The sequence below is a fragment of the Lithobates pipiens genome, unplaced genomic scaffold (genome assembly GCF_037356315.1).
Source record: "Lithobates pipiens isolate NorthernLeopardFrog02 unplaced genomic scaffold, aLitPip1_a1.2 Scaffold_37, whole genome shotgun sequence".
NCBI classification, from domain to species: Eukaryota; Metazoa; Chordata; class Amphibia; order Anura; family Ranidae; genus Lithobates; species Lithobates pipiens.
Window position 1 is genome coordinate 16,699,475 of NW_027507825.1, and position 18,744 is coordinate 16,718,218.

Genomic DNA, 18,744 nt, shown 5'->3' on the forward strand with positions numbered 1-18,744 from the left:
TGCTATAAAAGTGCACTGATCAATGTAAAAAAATGACACTGGCATGGAAGGGGTTAACACAAGGGGTGATCAGGGGGGTTCTAACTATAGGGGGGTGGACTACCAGGGACATGACAAAGATCACTGTTCCCGGTCACTAGGAACAGAAGATCTGACATGTCCCAGGTCAGAATGGGAATCCGCCTTGTTTACAGATCCCCATTCTGCCTCTCCTTAAATCATTTGCAGGCCGCCCCGACCTGCGGGCACGCTCCTGCAGTGGGCACAAGAGCATCCCGTCTGCAACTGCGCCTGCGCGAGCTGACGTACAATGACCTTTGTGCAGGAGCCAACCTGCTGCAGTTAAATGGAAGGACTTATTCTTGCTGGTAGTTAGAATCTTTAATATTTGCCAACAAAATTAAGGTTTTAAGTTCTTTTGAATAATAAGCGGCTAGGTTAGTAAATATTCCAAAACTGGGTCCCTTTTTACGGCCTGTTGCCATTTTGCTCCTCAAGGGAGCTTCAAGCTATGTGAAGAAAGATCTCAATGCTTTATAAGCTGCTTTGGAAGGTTTCACGTTCATTTTTACTGCTTGCCCTTCCTCCTCACACTTGGAGCCTGGTGCAGATGCATTTCTCCTCAAACAATCATACAGTTTGAGTTTGTAGTGTACATAGAATTGCAAAACAATGGGATAAAGGAATATTCCTGAACTTTTGTTATTTATCTCATGGTTAATGTGAAATTGTGTGAATGCATCAATGCAGTGCATGTTATCTCAGCTTGCCGAGCTTGGATTCATTGAATGAGTTTACCAAAAAGGTAAATTTTGCAGAATATACAGCCTCATGCTACATAACTAAGCTCCATTTCATGCTGAATAAACTAAATTCTTAATGTATATTAAATAGAAGACGATCTTTTAGATAGATTTTTACTCCAAAAGCACTTTATTAACCACTTGCCAACCAGCGCACGCCGATGTACGTCGGCAGAATGGCACGGGCAGGCAAATGGGCGTACCTGTACGTCCCTTTAAATTTGCCGCCCTGCCGTCGGGAGCGCGCCGCCGGCGGCGCGGTCCCGCGCTGGTCGCAGGACCCGCGGACTCGATCGCCGCGGGCATACCCGCGATCGTCTCACGGAGCGGCCAAATGAAGAAATGCCGTTGTAAACAGCATTTCTCCATTCTGCCTAGCAACTAGTGACGCTGATCTCTGCTCCATGTGATTGGAGCAGAGATCAGTGTTCACTAAATTAATGCCCAACCCCCCCACAGTTAGTAACACACCCCTCTCACTGCCAGTGTCATTTACACAGAAATCACTGCATTTATATAGCAGTGATTACTGTATAAATGACAATGGTCCCAAAAATTTGTCAAAAATGTCCGATGTGTCCGCCACAATGTCGCAGTCACAATAAAAATCGCTGATCGCCGCCATTACTAGTAAAAAAATAATAAAAAATTATTAATAAAAATTCCATAACACTATCCCTATTTTGTAAACGCTATAACTTTTGCGCAAAGCAATCAATCGCTTATTGCGATTTTTTTTTTTTTTTTACCAAAAATATGTAGAAGAATACATATCGGCCTAAACTGAGGGAAAAAAATGTTTTTTTATATATTTTTGGGGGATATTTATTATAACAAAAAGTAAAAAATGCGGTTTTTTCAAAATTGTCGCTCTATTTTTGTTTATAGCGCAAAAAATAAAAACCGCAGGGGTGATCAAATACCACCAAAAGAAAGCTCTATTTGTGGGAAAAAAAGCACGTCAATTTTGTTTGGGAGCCACGTCGCACGACCGCGCAATTGTCAGTTAAAGCGACGCAGTGCCGAATCACAAAAAGTGGTCTGGTCTTTGACCAGCAAAATGGTCCAGGGCTGAAAGTGGTTAAGATACATTTTTTTTATTTTTTTTATTTTTTTAAGTCATTGATTTTTATCCACCCTGGTACATATTCATGCCAAGCTTGCTCTTGTTTTCTATCAGCGTGTATATGACTGCTGGGTTGATGCCTTATGTTCTTTCTTGTTCCAGGTTGTCCAGTGTATTGGAACACAGAGGAAGAAGCAGCTTAAATCCCAGGGGAAGAGGAGTAGGAGACTTGCCAAAAGTCTGCTGAAAGAGCCATGGAACCGGAACAGCCTGGCGCTGTGGAAGGAATATGCCCTTCTTGAGTGGCTGCTGGGGAACACGGAGGAGGCCAGGAAGGTGTTTGATGCTGCGATCAGCCTGGCAGGAGGCAAAGGGTTAAAGGACCAAGAACTCTGCAGCCTCTGTTTACTGTATGCAGAGCTGGAAGGGGGGATAACGGCCTCTTTGGAGGGGGGTGGCGGCTCTCGAACGGTTCATATCCTGGCCAGTCTAGCGGAAAGTTCACCCTACAAACCCTATATTGGACCTACTCAGGCTATTACCATTTTGAAAGCAAGAAAAACCTACGAGCGTACTCTGCAGGACAGCTTGAATTCGCCGCCCTCGGCGTCGCTGGTCACCTTAACGGGTTGTTACGCACTTTTCCAATACCTCACCATGGGCATGGAGGCTGCCGCTACGGTGTTTAGGCAGGTCACTGGCTCGCTGTCGCTCCCTGCAGCTGGGCGTGGAGAATCGCAGGACTCGTACAGCCCTCTGCAGGCTGTCAAGTTAATGCAAATCAACTTGTTCACACATCACATTAAGGTTGGCGTGTACCCGCGGGCACCTCTCAGGGACGCATTGTTGGAGGCTTTACATCTGTATCCCAACGACGTCACCTTGTGGAACTCCTACATCCAGACTGAGAGCAGGTCTCACAATATCAGCAAGGCCAGGAGGTTCATCGATGGGGTCAGGAGGACATCGGATGCCCTGGAGCCATATCTGTTTGCCATTCGGATGGAGGAAGATAGAAAAAAGCTACTGGAATCTGTTCAAAGGTAGCCCAGGCCTTTTTTGATCATCCTGATCCTGGTCCGATATATTAAATGAATCTGCTGTACTGGAGGCAGACATGACTTGCTTAAGTCCAGCTATAGAAAGTGCAAAACCACAGTGTTGACAGGAGAATCCCTCATGCCGAGCAATTTGCCTTCTCATGGCGGAGAAGCCATCCTCACGAGGAGAAGACTGTGATCATCTCTAGTGGCTATAGCAGCCGCTTGCAATAATCATAAGTGAATCCAGCAGGCTGGTTGTAATCAAGTTGATCGACTGAGCGATCAACTTGATAAATTCACCATGTCCGGGGAGCAGCCCCCTCCCCCCCCCCCCCCCCCCCGTCGATCGCCGCCTCCCCTATCCATGCACCTGGCCCCTTTCAGGACACCGGCATATGAATTACAATTCAGACGGGGAGGCTGTTTTTTTTTTATTTTTTTTATAGCACAGATTAGAGCCATAGGCTCTAATGGGGTTAAATATAGGGTGGGCTCAGGTCAGAGAGAGTGTGCTATAAGCCCACCCAGGTGTGTTACAACAGTGAATCAATATTTGCTGTTGTAACACTGATCCTCGTCCCGGCCAATAAGGAAGCTGGTTTTCACACCAGTCACCCGATTGGCTGAAAGAACAGGCGATCCTATTGGACGCATAGGAGCGGGAGGGAGGAGCCGCACGGCAGAAGCAGAGAGAATAGGAGGCCGAACCCCGCTGCCCGTAGGAGCCTGCCTGTAACCGATGGGTTAAAGGGTGGAGGGTGCCCCCCCCCCCCCCCCCCAAAAAAAACAAATACCAGCCAATTCCCGCTGAACCAAGATTCAAACTGTGTATGGCCAGTCTAAGACTAGAAGATCGCTGCCTCCTCTCCACCATAATCATCCCAGCTAAAAGTTTTCAGTTACTGCTTACTATTTTTATTTTATTTTTTCGGGGAGGGGTTGAGAAAGGTTAAAGCTGTGACAGGTTTGCAGCAATTTTCGACGAGTACCGATACTTTCGGTTAAGTACCAAGTAGCAATATTTTGTGGTACGATTTGCGTCAATACAAATTCCTGGCCGCATTAAATGTGTGTGTGTGTGTGTGTGTGTGTGTGTGTGTGTGTGTGTGTGTATAAAAAGGGAAAAGTGCCATCTAGTGGGCAGTTTAAAAAACGATTGAGCTCGCAGTACATATCTGGCCACATGCAAAATAATTTACATGTGTCCTGGTCTGCCAATGATGGCAAATCCGGGTCGATGGAGGAGAAGTTCTGGGACTCCATGGGTGTAGGGTGGAAGATGATGTCAGCTTGGGGGGGGGGACCGTCGCTACATCTCCTCCAGCGGCTCCAATTTGCCATCATCAGCGGACTGGGACACATATGTAGATTATTTTGCATGTGGCCAGATATGTACTGTGAGTTCTAACTTTTTTTTTTTTAACTGCCCACTAGATGGTGCATTTCCCTTTCTACACACACACACACACACACACACACACACACACACACACACACACACGCATTCCTGTTCAAATCTCATGCCATTCTTTGCAGTGCGCCGATTCATTTCGTAGAAACACAAATCGCACTACAAAGTTTCGGTATTGGGAGCATTTGGGCGAGTACCGTTACTCGCACAAATGCTTGGTATCAGCACCAGTATCGGTGCATTCCTACATAAAATGTATGGTGAAACCTGATTGGCAGATATTGGAAACGATGTTTGTTTTCTTCTTATTTTCCCGCTTTCATGACTTCACCGTTTTAGGTTATAGTCTGTAAAAACCCGTCCTTTTGCCAAACTTTCAGATATGATCTATTCAATGCATGGATAACGGGGCTAAGAAAAATGTGCCAATCCTCCCATTGATAAATGAAATGCATTTTGGGAACACACAGGGCTGTGTGACTTGAGTCTGTGTTTTGCAGGGTGGACATGGGAGAGGTGCACACACTATTACCAGAGACTGGCTTGTCCAATCGCATCAAGGCCTTGTTTGAGCACTGTGTGGGCACGGAGCGGGGGTCCCGATGTGTGCTGCTCTGGAGGATGTACCTGCACTTTACGGTGAGTTGTCCCTGTACACTTTTCCTTCTGTAGGTATTATATTTAAAGCCGGGGTCAGCAACCTTTTCCACAGTAAAGCGGATCTTCACTGTGCACCCTGAGGTGATTCAGTTCGTATATGTAGCGCTTTACAAGTCCATTCATTCATTCATTCATTCATGCTCTTTTCTGCCTTTGTTTACTAGGTTGACTCAGGACCTTATTCAGGGGAGCTGCCTCTTTGTCTTTTTGAGTGACTATATTATAGACCAGGGGTCTCCAAACTACGGCCCTCCAGTTGTTGAGGAACTACAATTCCCATCATGCCTAGTCATGTCTGTGAATGTCAGAGTTTTACAATGCCTCATGGGATGTGTAGTTCCACAACAGCTGGAGGGCCGTAGTTTGGAGATCCCTGTTATAGACTTTCCATTTCTATTTCCCCCTATACGCCTAGTGCAGTGATGGCAAACCTTTTTGAGCATGAGTGCCCAATCTGCAACAGGTGAACAGAGCAGCATGTCAGAGGCCATGTGACTACGTCCAGAGGTCCACCCCGCCATATGTCCAATCCATTGTCGGCTGGTGTGTTTTTTTGGTTGGGGGGGAGGGGTGGGAAACAACCAGAGAGTAAATACTGGGGGGGAGGGGTGGGAAACAACCAGAGCTTCAAAATAGGGTGGGCTTGGGTTGCAGAGAGTGCAACCCGGAGCCCACCCAGGTGTGTTACAATAGCGAATATTCATTTGCTGTTGGAGCACACCTGGGTGGGCTCTGGTTGCACTCTCTGCGACCCGAGCCCACCCTATTTTGAAGCCAATTAGAGCCTCTAGTATAAACAGAAAAGTTAGTGCTACTACCCATACACCACATAGATAGCAGAGCTCCCAGGTGCTCGATCCACAGTTGCTGGCTGAGTAGACCAATGTAGGAAAAATTATCCGCACTCCGGTTGTTGCTCTTAAAATGGCTTCTTTTTATTAAATGGCCACAGTGAACAAATGCTGGTTAAATCAGTTGACACATTTCAGCCTATAAGGCCTTATTCATAACCCATAAATTATGACTAAGGCCTTATAGGCTGAAACGCATCAACTGATTTAATCAGTGTTTGTTCACTGTGGCTATTTAATAAAATGAAGACATTTTTAAGAGCAACAACCGGAGCGCGGATCATTTTTTCTAAATTGGAGCCTCTGGCTCTAATTGGGTGCTTAACCACTTGCTGCCCACCTCATGACAATATATGTCAACAGAATGGCACGGGCAGGCAAAGTAACGTATAGGTACACATTACTTGCCTCCCCCGGGGGGAGGGGGTGCCCCTCGGTGCCTGAGGTGGTCGACATCGTTTGGGAGCGATCCGTGCTGAGGGGGAGGCCACTGATTCATGGCCACCCCCTCGCGATCGCTCCCGGCGAACGGGAAACTTTCCCTGCCTCTATAATGTAAACAGAAGCAGCGGAAGTGACGTAATCTCTCTTCGTGGAGCCTTTTCGTTCCGGCTCCCGAGGAGAGAAGACATCCAGTAATTTTGCACCAACATTACACTAACAGTACAATAAGCAGGCACACTTTTCACCCCCGATCACCTGCACCCCCTGTCACAGTGACACCAGTTTTTTTTTGTTTTTTTTTGTTTTTTTTTTACTGATTACTGCATTGGTGTCATTTGTGACTGTTATAAGTGGTAGGCCCCTTTAGGTCTAGGGTACCCCCCTAATAAAGGTTTAACCCGTGATCACCCCCTGTCGTCAGTGTCACTAAGCAATTGTTTTTCTGATCTCTGTATTAGAGTCACAAGTGACGCTAGTTAGGCAGGTAAGTATTTAGGTTCGCCATCAGCTTTTTAAAGCGTCGGGTACCCCCATATATTACCGGTGATCACCATATAACTGTTACGGGTGATGCTGGTTAATTCTTTTTTTTTTTTTATAGTGTCAGGGCACCCGCCTTTTATTACCTAATAAAGGTTTAACCCCCTGATCACTCGGCGGGTGATATAAGTTAGGTATTAGGGTCTGCGTCGCCCCAGGCAGCGTCGGGATAGTGCCAGTACCGCTAACACCCACGCATCCAGCATATACCTCCCTTAGTGGTATAGTATTTGAACGGCTCGAGATCTGATCAGATCTATACTAGCGTCCCCAGCAGTGTTAGCGGGATCAGCCCAGATACCTGCTAGCACCTTCGTTTTGCCCTTCCGCCCAGCCCACCCAAGTGCAGTATCGATCGATCACTGTCACTTACAAAACGCTAAACACATAACTGCAGCGTTCGCAGAGTCAGGCCTGATCCCTGTGATCGCTAACAGTTTTTTTTGGTAGCGTTTTGATACAGCGTTTTGATACAGTCGCTAACAGTAAGTTTTTTACCTGCGAGTCTCACTAGTGTACCACTAAATTTAGAGCCCAAAATGGCAAATCAAAGGTACACTAGTGAAGAGGCCTTTTTGGGGTACAATTCCACATATGCCCATGGCATGTGTGAGCAATATATCATTTAGTGACAACTTTGTCCAAAAAAAAAGTTTGTCATATTCCCACAAAATTATAAAATATTCCATGAACTCACCATGCCTTTTAGCAAATAGCTTGGGGTGTCTACTTTCCAAAATGGGGGGTTTTGTGCCATTTGGGCCTTCAAAACTGTGATAGGTAGTGAGAAGTGAAATCAAAAATTTACGCCTTAGAAATCCTGAAGGCGGTGATTGATTTTCGGGGCCCCGTACGCGGCTAGGCTCCCAAAAAGTCCCACACGTGGTATCCCCGTACTCAGGAGAAGTGGCAAAATATATTTTGGGGTGCGATTCCACATATAACCATGGCATGTGTGAGCAATATATCATTTAGTGACAACTTTTTGTAAAATTTTTTTTTTTTGGTCATTACTCAAACACTTGGGACAAAAAAATGTAATATTCAATGGGTTCAACATGCCCCTCAGCAATTTCCTACTTTCCAACATGGGGTCATTTGGGGGGGGGGGGGGTGTACTGCCCTGCCATTTTAGCGCGTTAGAAATTAGATGGGCAGTCATAAACTAAAAGCTGTGTAAATTCCAGATAATGTACCCTAGTTTGTAGACGCTATAACTTTTGTGCAAACCAATAAATATACGCTTATTGATTTTTATTTTTATTTTTTACCAAAGACATGTTGCTGTATACATTTTGGCCTAAGTGTATGACTAAAATTTTAGTTTATTGGATTCTTTTTATAACAAAAAATAGAAAATATAATTTTTTTTTTTCAAAATTTTTGGTCTTTTTCTGTTTATATCGCAAAAAATAAAAATTGCAGAGGCAATCAAATACCATCAAAAGAAAGATCTATTTGTGGGATAATAGGACACAGATTTTGTTTGGGTACAGCATTGCATGACCGTGCAAATAGCAGTTAAAATGACGCAGTGCCAAATTGTAAAAATTGCTGTGGTCAGGAAGGGGGTAAAACCTTCCGGGGCTGAAGCGGTTAAAAAAAAAAACCCCTGCTGCTGGCATTCAAGCGCCCGGTGCCCTTAAAGGTTACAGTAATGGCCCCTCTACAGTAATGGCCACTCTAGGAGTCCCCACACTCCCCGGCAGGCGCAGTGCACCCTCCCCTCTCACCTGCGCACCTCACTCTGAGCCCCCAGTAATCCCCATCTTCTAGGGTCAGCAGTGACACCCAGCACTGCTCAGACTAAACCAACCTGTCCAGCATCAGATTATAGAACCAAAGTCACTTACATGGTAAATCTCTGTACACCATAGAGCCATTATCAGCGCACAGCACTGACCCTTTCTCCATGACAGGCGGGTATGGCTTGCAAGATCACTTCTGTGTGATTAGAGTCAGAGGAGGGAGCTGCAGGCAGAGGCTCTGAGCTTCTATGGAAGACAGATATGGCTTTAGGAGTGGTGCTGGTGCCTGTGCAGTGTGAGTGGGAGGAAGGCAAGATGGCAGAGCTGTGAGGCCAAAGTGACACGGGACTTTATTTCACTGACCTGGAGGTGCAGGAGTGTTGCTTGACTGGCATCAGAGTAGATTGGGAGGATGAGCGGATGTTCCCACACAGGTGGCAAGTAGTAGTGGCAGCATCAGACGCTCAGTAGCTGCAGGATGATCGGAGCTCTCCTGAGACACAGCTGCTCCCAATCACAAAAATAGATGAAATGGCTATCCACCTTTTGGGGTGACTGAGGACAGAGATTCTTCCACATATGTTATAGGCCAAAAAGAAAATACAGCCTCATAGTGAAATACCGTTTAAAACTTTTGTTAACATTAAAAGCATAAATGGGTACATATTACAGGCAAATACAAGCATGGAATTAAAATCTGGCAATGCAGTGGCATCAACGAGGCATCAACTCACATGTTACAGGCAAATACAAGCATGCAATTAAAATATGGCAACACAGTGGCATCAACAAGCCCTCCCCGACGCGTTTCTCCTGAACAGGCATCATCTGCACCTTTTTTATTATTTCACCATTTTGGGTCTGACTTAGACTGTTGTTTTTTGTGTTTGCAGGTTTCTCTGGGACATGGTGACAGGGGCCGAGGTCTCTTCTACAAAGCAATACAGAGATGCCCATGGGCTAAGGTAAGAAACTGTGTAAGACCATCTGCCTTCCCTTCATTCACCCACTATATCAAACATCAGTGGTGCTGCTAACACATACCAGCAGTTTTTGGTGCACTCTGGGGACTTCAGAAGCTCAGCAAGGGTCAGTTTTTGCTGAGCAAATGAAAAGAGTTGTATGTTGCACAAACGTCTAAAGTCCCGGGTCACCTTCCAAAAGGTGCCAGACATGGGTACTGGGTTAAAGTTATTGTAAATGCCCAAATTTAAAATTGCACACGTCATGCTTACCTGCTCTGTGTAATGGTTTTGCACAGAGCAGCCCTGATCCTCCTCTTCTTGGGTCTCCTGCTGGTGCTCCAGCCCCCTAACCAGTGAGTGCCCCATAGCAAGCCTCTTGCTATGGGGGCACTCATGCATGCTCGCTCCTGAGCCCTGCCCTGTGTCCCATGACCCACAGGGAGCATCTCGGCCCCACCCTCTTACTTTCTTCTCACAGGCTGTGATTGACAACAGCGAGAGCCAATGAGAAGGGAGAGAGAAGTTGATCTCGTGCACATTCGCTGGATCAAGATTGGGCTAGGGTAAGTATAAGGGTGGGCTGGAGGGGAAGCTGCATGCAGAAGATTTTTCCCTTATATTCACCAACTGACACAGCTCCTCTCTTAGCCAATGGGTTGTTACGCCACCTATAGGAGAAGACTAGGCATAACATGTTATGAAAACACACAGAACTTTTAGTTCCGCCTAAGGGCGGTCCCTTAGGTAACAACCCCCAGGCCTGCTTCCTGCAGCCTCAGTTTTTTTTTTTTTTTGCCTAGTGAAGAAGGACCTAGGAACCCTGTGGGCCCATCGGTCCGTGTTTTTTTCTGCTGAATTTTTTGCTTTTTGCACAAGATTAAAGATCCTGTGATCTGCTATCAACAGCCAGCTGGATACACTTATCCTTGTAGTCTCCCCAGCCTGGCCAGCGAGCGTGTGCAGACCAGAGCTACGCGCTGGGTCGGCCACGAGGTACCTCAGCTCCATAGGTGGTCGGTGAGCTTTAATGCTCCGGGGCACACATATGACTGGGCTACTGATGTCTGCGTCACAATGTGCCATGGCCAGCAGCCACCCCGTACTGATCGGAGAGTGGGTTTGTGATGGAATGTCTCCCAACTCTGCAGGACTGGTAAGTACAGCTCTCCCTGCCTCGGTGGGGCTGAGCAGCTGGGCATTCCCTTGGAGGTAGATTCGGGGGTCCCTCACCTCCCTCTCTTCTCTCCCTGTCCCTATCTTCCCTCCTCCCTCCCTGTGGGGGATGCTGCATGTGGCTACTGAGCGGTGTGTGTGTCATATGTAGGGGCTCTCCGGGGGGGGCTCTCGCCTGGGGAGGGGCTGCGCTGGCTGGCTGTGGTCTGACGTGTTGTGTTCTCTCCCTGGGGGCCTCTGGGAGGCTTTGTCTGTGATCGCTGCATCGCTGTTCACCGCCATTTTCTGTCACTGTCCCTCAAGGTATTCAGTGTTCAGCGTCCATCTTAGGTGAGGGCAAGGAGCAGCATGATCTCCTGTAGCTTGGCGGACATTTTCAGTGTGTTTTTGTCCTTTATACTGGATGCTCGGCGCCCATTTTCTTGAAGCCTGAGCACGTTTTTGTTCAGTCTCAAGGAGCAGCATGTTCTCCGTCTAGCCCGGCAGACATTTTCTGTGTTTGTCCTTTGTACTTTACGCCCGGCGGCCACTCTTTTGGAGCCTGAACACGTTGTAGATCGGTTTCAGCGCCATAAGCAGCAGCCCTAGATGACGCAATGTGATCTCCTCTGAACCTGGGAGCCGACAAGAGACACAGGTACTACTAGCTGGACAGCACAGAACCAGTCAGGTCGGTGAGCCCTGCGGGAAAGAGACCCTCGGCCAGCAGCAGTTAGGAGGGTGGGGCCATCACTGTCCTAAGTCCCCATCAGGTGGCAGACAGGGTCGGGTCAGCATGGCTTCAGAAACTGGTGTTTCTTCCCCCGAAATCCAGGCAATTGCAACCGGTTCACCTGCAGACAGTGCAGTCCCTCTGGACGCTTTGTCCGCGGTCCTCAATTCATTTGTTGCCAAGATGGAGGCGGTGCGTGGGCGCAAAGGTGCTAAAAGCAGCCCTTGCCCCCCCCCCCCCCCCGTCCTCTGGGGAGAGCTCTACTGAGGCTGGTGACCCCTTTTCTGTCGTTTCAGATGACGCTGACCAGGACCATTTGGACAGTGAGTATGAGTCCCCGTCCGGGTCCGTACGCGACAAAGAGCTTGTTGGAGAACTTATCACAGCTGTGCATGATACCCTGAAGATTTAGGAGCCAGCAGATCCCTCTGCTGATGTAGCGGTCCCTTTTGGGTCCCGTAAGCCAGCCCGTTCACTTAAGGTGTTCCCGTATCTGACTTATTTTGATCAGTTCATGTACAAAAATGGGGTCGACCGCAACGGACCTTTTCAGTCTCCAAATACATGGCGGTGCGCTACCCTTTTGAGGAGATCTTTCTAAAGAAATGGTCGGCTCCTCCGGTTGTGGACCCCCAGTATTCAGGTTAAACAAGGTAACCACGATCCCGGTAGAAGGGACTCTTACATTTAAGGACCCCACGGACAGGAAAGCTGAGGCAGTGGCTCGTGCCTTGTTTACGGTTGTGGGGTCAAACATGCGACCAGTACTGGCATCTGCACTTGTGTCTCAGGCACTAACTGAGTGGGGAAAAATGTTACATTGCGAATTGGGAGAACAGGCTACTCCTGCGTGGAACTAGCAGACCAACTAGTGCAAGGCCTTAAGTTTGTTTGTGACGGAGCCCTGGATACTCTCCCTCTGTTATCCAGGGCTTCAGTGTCAGCAGTGGTGCGAAGGCGCCTGATTTGGTTAAAATGCTGGTCTGCTGACCAGGCATCCAAAAAAGCCCTGACGGATCTTCCCTTCCTTGGCGACCGGCTCTTTGGAGCCTCTTTGGATGACATTATAAAAAATGCCACAGGTGGTAAGAGTGCTCTACTCCCACAGGCCAGGAAGGCTAAGGAGCCACGCAATAGGCAAGCGCCCTCTTTTTCCGCTCACAAACTGCTTTTTCGTCTGCCTGGAAGAGTCCCCAGCCCAACAAGACGACCACTGAAGGAACCGCCTGCGAGCAAAAGTGCTACCGCATGAAGGTTTGCCCCCACCCTTAACTCGGGTGGGGGGGTCACCTTTGGGAGTTTGCAGCCCAGTGGACCTCTCAGCTGTCCGACCAATGGGTCTGCGATCTGATTTCCTCAGGCTACAAGATAGTTTATTTCTTGGCCGCAAAACAAATTCTTCCCCTCCAGCATACTCGTACTCCTGGCTCGCCAGGAGGCCCTTTTGGGGGTGGTAAGGGACCTGCTGAGTCGTGGGGTGATAGTACCTGTTCCGGACTCGGAACGTTTCCAGGGGTTCTACTCAAATCTGTTTATAGTCCCCAAGAAGGAAGGGGTATGTCCAATCTTGGATCTAAAAGCCCTCAATTACTTTGTGAAAGTACAGAGGTTCAGAATGGAATCGGTTCGCTCAGTAGTCACTGCACTCCATCAAGGGGACTCCCTTTCGTCCTTAGACATCTAGGATGCGTACCTGCACATACCCATATGCCTTCGGCATCAGAAGTTTCTGCGATTTGCAGTCGGGGAAGCCCACTACCAGTTTGTGGCTCTCCCTTTTGGTTTGGTATCAGCCCCCCGAGTCTTTACCAAGGTATTGGCTCCAGTTTTGGTGTTGCAACGGCAATCCGGGATCGCGATCTTGGAATACCTAGACGATCTCCTCCTGAGAGCATCTTTTGCCTCAGAGTTGGAGGAGGATGTGGCGATCACCATGCAGACCCTGCAAGAATTTGGGTGGCTGTTGAACCTAAAGAACTCTGTGAACCCTACCGACTCAGCATTTGGAGTGCCTAGGCTTACTGCTGGACTCCAGGGAAGCGAGAGTGTTTCTCCCTTCAGACAAGCTGCAGACTCTTAGCGCCGCAGTGAAACTGCTGATGAACCGCAAGTGGTCATCGCTACGCTTCTGCATGCGAGTCCTGGTACTCATGGTGGCCTCCTTCGAGGCAGTACCGTATGCCCAGTTCCACACCAGAGTCCTGCAGAAGGAGATTTTGACAAAATGGGACAAATCTCCGTTGTCCCTGGATCGGCAGATTCAGGTGATCCAGTTAGTCAGGGATTCCCTGATCTGGTGGCTGAGGCCCCCGGCACTTTTGTCCGGGAAGTCGTTCCTACCTCTGAAATGGACAGTAATCACAACGGACACCAGCCTATCAGGCTGGGGTGGAGTAATGGGAGTTCAGTCGACCCAGGGCCTCTGGTCGGCGGAGGAATTCAAGTTGCAGATCAATCTGCTCGAACTGAGAGCGATCTGGCTATGTCTCTCCACATGGTCGATAAAACTGCAAGGGCGTCCGATCAGGAGCCAGTCAGACAACGCACGGCTGTGGCATACGTCAATCGCCAAGGAGGAACAAGAAGCTCGGCCACTGCGCGGGAGGTCGCTCACATACCTTAGTGGGCAGAGCGGCATGTACCGGCCTTGTCGGCCATTTGCATCTCGGGAGTGGAGAACTGGCAGGCGGACTGTCTAAGTCGCCAGATGCTGGACCCAGGAGAATGGGCGTTGCATCCGGAGGTTTTCAGGCTACTGTGCCTGCGGTGGGGCACACCAGACGTGGATCTTCTGGCCTCCCGTCTCAACCGGAAGGTGCCGAGATTTGTGTCCAGGACAAGAGATCCGTGGGCAGACATGTCAGACGCGCTGGTGGCTTCATGGGATCAGTACCAGCTGATCTATGCCTTTCCTCCGCTGAAACTGTTACCACGTCTGCTTCGCAGAGTGGAAGCCAAGGGGATCCCAGTAATACTGATTGCCCCAGATTGGCCTCAGCTTCCCTGGTACGCAGACCTAGTGCATCTGGTGGCAGATGGTCCCTGGCGACTGCCGTTATGAGAAGACCTTCTGTCTCGAGGTCCGATTCTCCATCCTGCTTTACCATCGCTGGTTTTAACGGCATGGCTATTGAGAGCCAGGTGTTGCAGAACCGGGGTCTTTCGGACTCTGTGATCCCAACTATGTTGAGAGCACGGAAATCTTCTTGCCGGAAGATATATCGTCGTACCTGGAAGGCCTACATCTCCATGTGTGAGGAGAAAGGATGACATCCACGCTCCTTTTCTATATCCAGGGTCCTGCTGTTTCTTCAAGGAGTAGACCAGAAGTTGGTTTTGAGCACCATCAAGGGACAAATATTGGCTTTGGCTGTCTTTTTTCAGCGACCCCTGGCATCTCACTCGCTAGTGAGCACTTTTGTTCAAGGGTTCTGACATGTAGTTCCTCCAGTGCGTCCACCGTTACCCCCGTGGGATCTGAATCTGCTGTTATCGGCGCTGCAAAAACCACCATTTGAAAATATCAGAGAGATCCCTCTGTTGACTCTTTCCCAGAAAGTGTTCTTTCTAGTGGCCATTACATTGGCCAGGAGGGTTTCGGAACTGGCAGCCTTGTCCTGCAAGTTGCCCTACCTGGTTATCCACAATTATAAGGTTTTGTTGCATCCGCAACCTTCTTTTTTGCCGAAGGTGGTTTCGGAGTTTCACATCAATGAAGACATTGTGTTACCATCTCTGTGTCCTAAGCCGACACATCCTAAGGAGGTGGCCCTTCATTCCCTGGGTGTGATTCAGGCTCTGAGGGTGTATTTGTCTGCCATGGCTCCCTTCTGGAGTCAGACTCCTTGTTTGTTTCAGTGGCTGGTCTGAAGAAAGGCATGGCGGTCTCGTTGGCCACCATTTCCAGGTGGATCAGACAGATTGCAGTACAGGCCTATGCCTTGAAGGGGCAGGTGCCCCCCTTTCCAGTCACGGCCCACTCCACAAGGGCAATAAGAACTTCTTGGGCCTTTCTCAACATCAAGCGTCTTGCTCAAGTGTGTAAAGGGGCGACCTGGTCATCTGTTCACACCTTTACAAAATTCTACAAGGTAGATGTCAGTGCATTGGCTAATGCCTGTTTTGGCCACAAAGTTTTGCAGGCGGCTGTATAGTTAAAATTGCACATACAAATTTTCCTTTTTTCCTTTTTTCCTGTTTTTTTTTTTTTGGGGGGGGTAAAAATGCAGTACCTTTATGTTAATGCACTGTTGCATTGGTTACCGCAGTTTTTGGTGCGGTTGGAAGGTAGTGTCTCTCTGTGGAGGAGCACCGTTTTTTTGTGGTGGTTTTGCCATACACTGTCGTTTTTGTGGGTAAAGTTCATACTAGTTCCCACTTGCCATGGTGGATGAAGTTTTTATGCTGTTTTTCCCCACCCCTAGTTTGGCACTGCTTGGGGACATTCCAATGGCGAAGAGAGGAGCTGTGTCAGTTGGTGAATATAAGAAAAAGATTTTTTTTTTACAACCGTAAAATACTTTTCTCTGTAATTCACCGACTGACACAGCACCCGCCCCTCCTATTTTTCTTTACGTTATACTGCTTGTTGATGTACTGAGGCTGCAGGAAGCAGGCTGGGGGGGTTGTTACCTAAGGGACCGCCCCTTGGGCGGAACTAAAAGATCTGTGTTTTTCATAACATGTTATGCCTAGTCCTCTCCTAAAGGTGGTGTAACAACCCAATGGCTAAGAGAGGAGCTGTGTCAGTCGGTGAATTACAGAGAAAATTATTTTACGGTGAGTACAAATAAAATCCTATTTTTTTATCTTAATGCACAGAACGCAGTAAGGTAAAACAAATTCTGCCTTTAGAACCACTGTAATTGCTTCTCTGGCCACAGCAACAGGAGCATGACCTCTCTGAACCCAGAAGTGAGCAAATACACATCACTTCCAGGTTCATTCACCAGAGGGAGGATCAGTGAACAAATGTTTGCTTGATTCCCTCTGCTCAATGTGGCAACATCCACCATGCCTAAAGGTGGGACAGTGTAGTCATGGACATATGGTGGGGGGGGGGGGGGGGGGCAGCATGTTCTGGCAGTGCCATACTAAACATCTGACTCATAATTTTTTCTATCAGAAAGCACACAGTTGGTTTGACTAGTGTACATGAAGGAGCCAAAACATTTCCTTCCCACTCCTTTGTTTTTAAAGTGGTTGTAAACTCTATTTTATAACCTTATGCTACAGGTAAACCTATATTAAGACTTACCTGTAGCTACCCAGGATAGCTCCTAAACCTGCACGGTTTAGGAGATATCCCCTGTCTCCTGCATGTGCCGATGTCATCGGCACATGCGCGCTGGGGAAAACGGAAGCAATGGCACCTATGTGCCATTGCTGCACTCTCGGTGCCGTTACCGGCCGCTCCCGCGCGCATGCGCGGAAGTGACATCATATCGGCTCCGGCCAATGACAGCGCCGGATCTGCGATACCCATAAGTAACTCAGGAACAACATGTCGGTGGCCGGAGGGGGAGACTAGGACCGCTGCCGGGGCTTCGGTCTGAGGTAAGTAATATATAATGAGCTAGTATGCTCTGCATACTAGCTCATTATGCCTTGTTCTTGCAGGGTTTTTTTTTTTTCTTGTGTTTTTTTAAGGGGGTTTATTTCCTCTTTAAATAAAAGGATATGTCAAGGGGTGAGGGTGGGTGACAGGACCATCTATGTAGTGAATTTCACCCAGATGAAGAGAAGAAAACGTATTCCTTGTGACGTCAATGTTGAGTGGAAACAACAATTCAACCACCACCGGTTGTGTGAAGGCTTACCGGAGTGAAGGGACTCAAATGAGCATACGCTCAATGAGTCAACAAAGCTTGTGGTGCAAACAATCCATGAGACCTCTACGCCTGTATTTCAGATCTGAGTGGAAGATGATTCCTTTGTCCAGTAGGTGGCTCAGAGCGACAGTCCACATATATGACCAGCGTGATGGACTGAGTCTTCTCATTTAATCAAGCAGTTTAACCAGAAAAGACCAAGACCAAGCTTCACATTACTCCCTGACCATGGTAGGATTCATGAGGGACCCTGCGTGGTCAGGGAGTAATGTGAAGCGTGGTCTTGGTCATATCTGTGGACTGCAACTCTGAGCCACCTACTGGACGAAGGGATCATCTTCCACTCAGATCTGAAATACAGGTGTAGAGGTCTCATAGATTGGTGTTTACACCACAAGCCTTGACTCATTGAGCGTATGCCCACTTGAGTCCCTTCACTCCGGTATGCCTTCACACAACCGGTGGTGGTCGCATTGTTTTTTCCACTCAACATTGATGTCACGAGGAACACGTTTTCTTCTCTCGATCTAGTGCATTACTTTTCTTCATTGCTCCTTTTATGGACTTTTCAATTCACGACATTATAAATCCATATGGTATCTTATGGAATTTAATGAGTGTTTTAACACAGCTCATTCATATTATTTTACACTGTTTTTGTACCAATTTATTTTCATTTAGTTTTTGTGGTCATTCACCTCGTATACTCTGTTTTTTTTATACACACAATTTTGTAGCAGTACCAAGTTCCTAAGCGCTGCACGCAATTTTATTTTTACAGCAGAAACCAGACAAAGTGCCACATAGTGTATGGCCAGCTTAAGACACTGAGCTTGCCCCTCTGGGGTACTAAAGCATGCCTCTCTTGTATTTTGAGCATGCCTCTCTTGTATTTTGAGCATGCCTCTCTTGTATTCTGAGCATGCTTTTCTTGATACTTGTTCTTTCAGGTGTTTATATGTTCTTTCCCACCCCCTCCTCCCCCTCAGGTGCTGTACATGGATGCCGTGGAGTATTTCCCTGAGCAATTGCAGGAGATTGTTGATCTGATGACGGAAAAAGAGCTGAGAATTCGCCTTCCTCTGGAAGAGCTGGACTTGCTATTAGAAGATTAATTATCTATGCGTGTTGCAGCAAAAATCCCTTAAAAAATATCTTTATATAGAGCAAAGTGTCCTGTTTATATAAAAAGGAAAAAAAAAATCTGCTTGGTATGTGACATGTTTGTATCTCGTGTATTTGTAACTCCTATTCCCTAATCTGCAATTCATAATAGCAAAGCATAAAATTAAATATCACCCCCACACCAGCATACTAATGGGGAAAATAACCTTTTTGTTTTGTATACCCTATTCTAAACCCAGTGATGTCTTCACTGGGTATCTGTGCTACTTGATACATTGCAAGCAGATCATGGCTGGTGGGAGGAGCCAGCCAGGTGGTGTACATAGCCCCCCTAAGCACATCACAGCCCCCTGCCTCAGTACTCCTCTCAAG

General features: G+C 47.7%; 1 protein-coding gene across 1 annotated transcript in view; it reads left to right on the forward strand.

Annotated features, from left to right (window-relative positions):
* NRDE2 (NRDE-2, necessary for RNA interference, domain containing) overlaps positions 1-18,451 on the forward strand; it is an 81,996-nt gene extending 63,545 nt beyond the window's left edge. Inside the window, exons 11-14 of the mRNA XM_077466771.1 lie at positions 2,032-2,912; positions 4,824-4,962; positions 9,460-9,531; positions 18,237-18,451. Of these exons, the coding sequence (XP_077322897.1) occupies positions 2,032-2,912; positions 4,824-4,962; positions 9,460-9,531; positions 18,237-18,362 (1,218 nt within the window). The 3' untranslated portion in view covers positions 18,363-18,451. The remainder of the gene's footprint in view (positions 1-2,031; positions 2,913-4,823; positions 4,963-9,459; positions 9,532-18,236) is intronic.
* Positions 18,452-18,744: the final 293 nt, after the last annotated feature.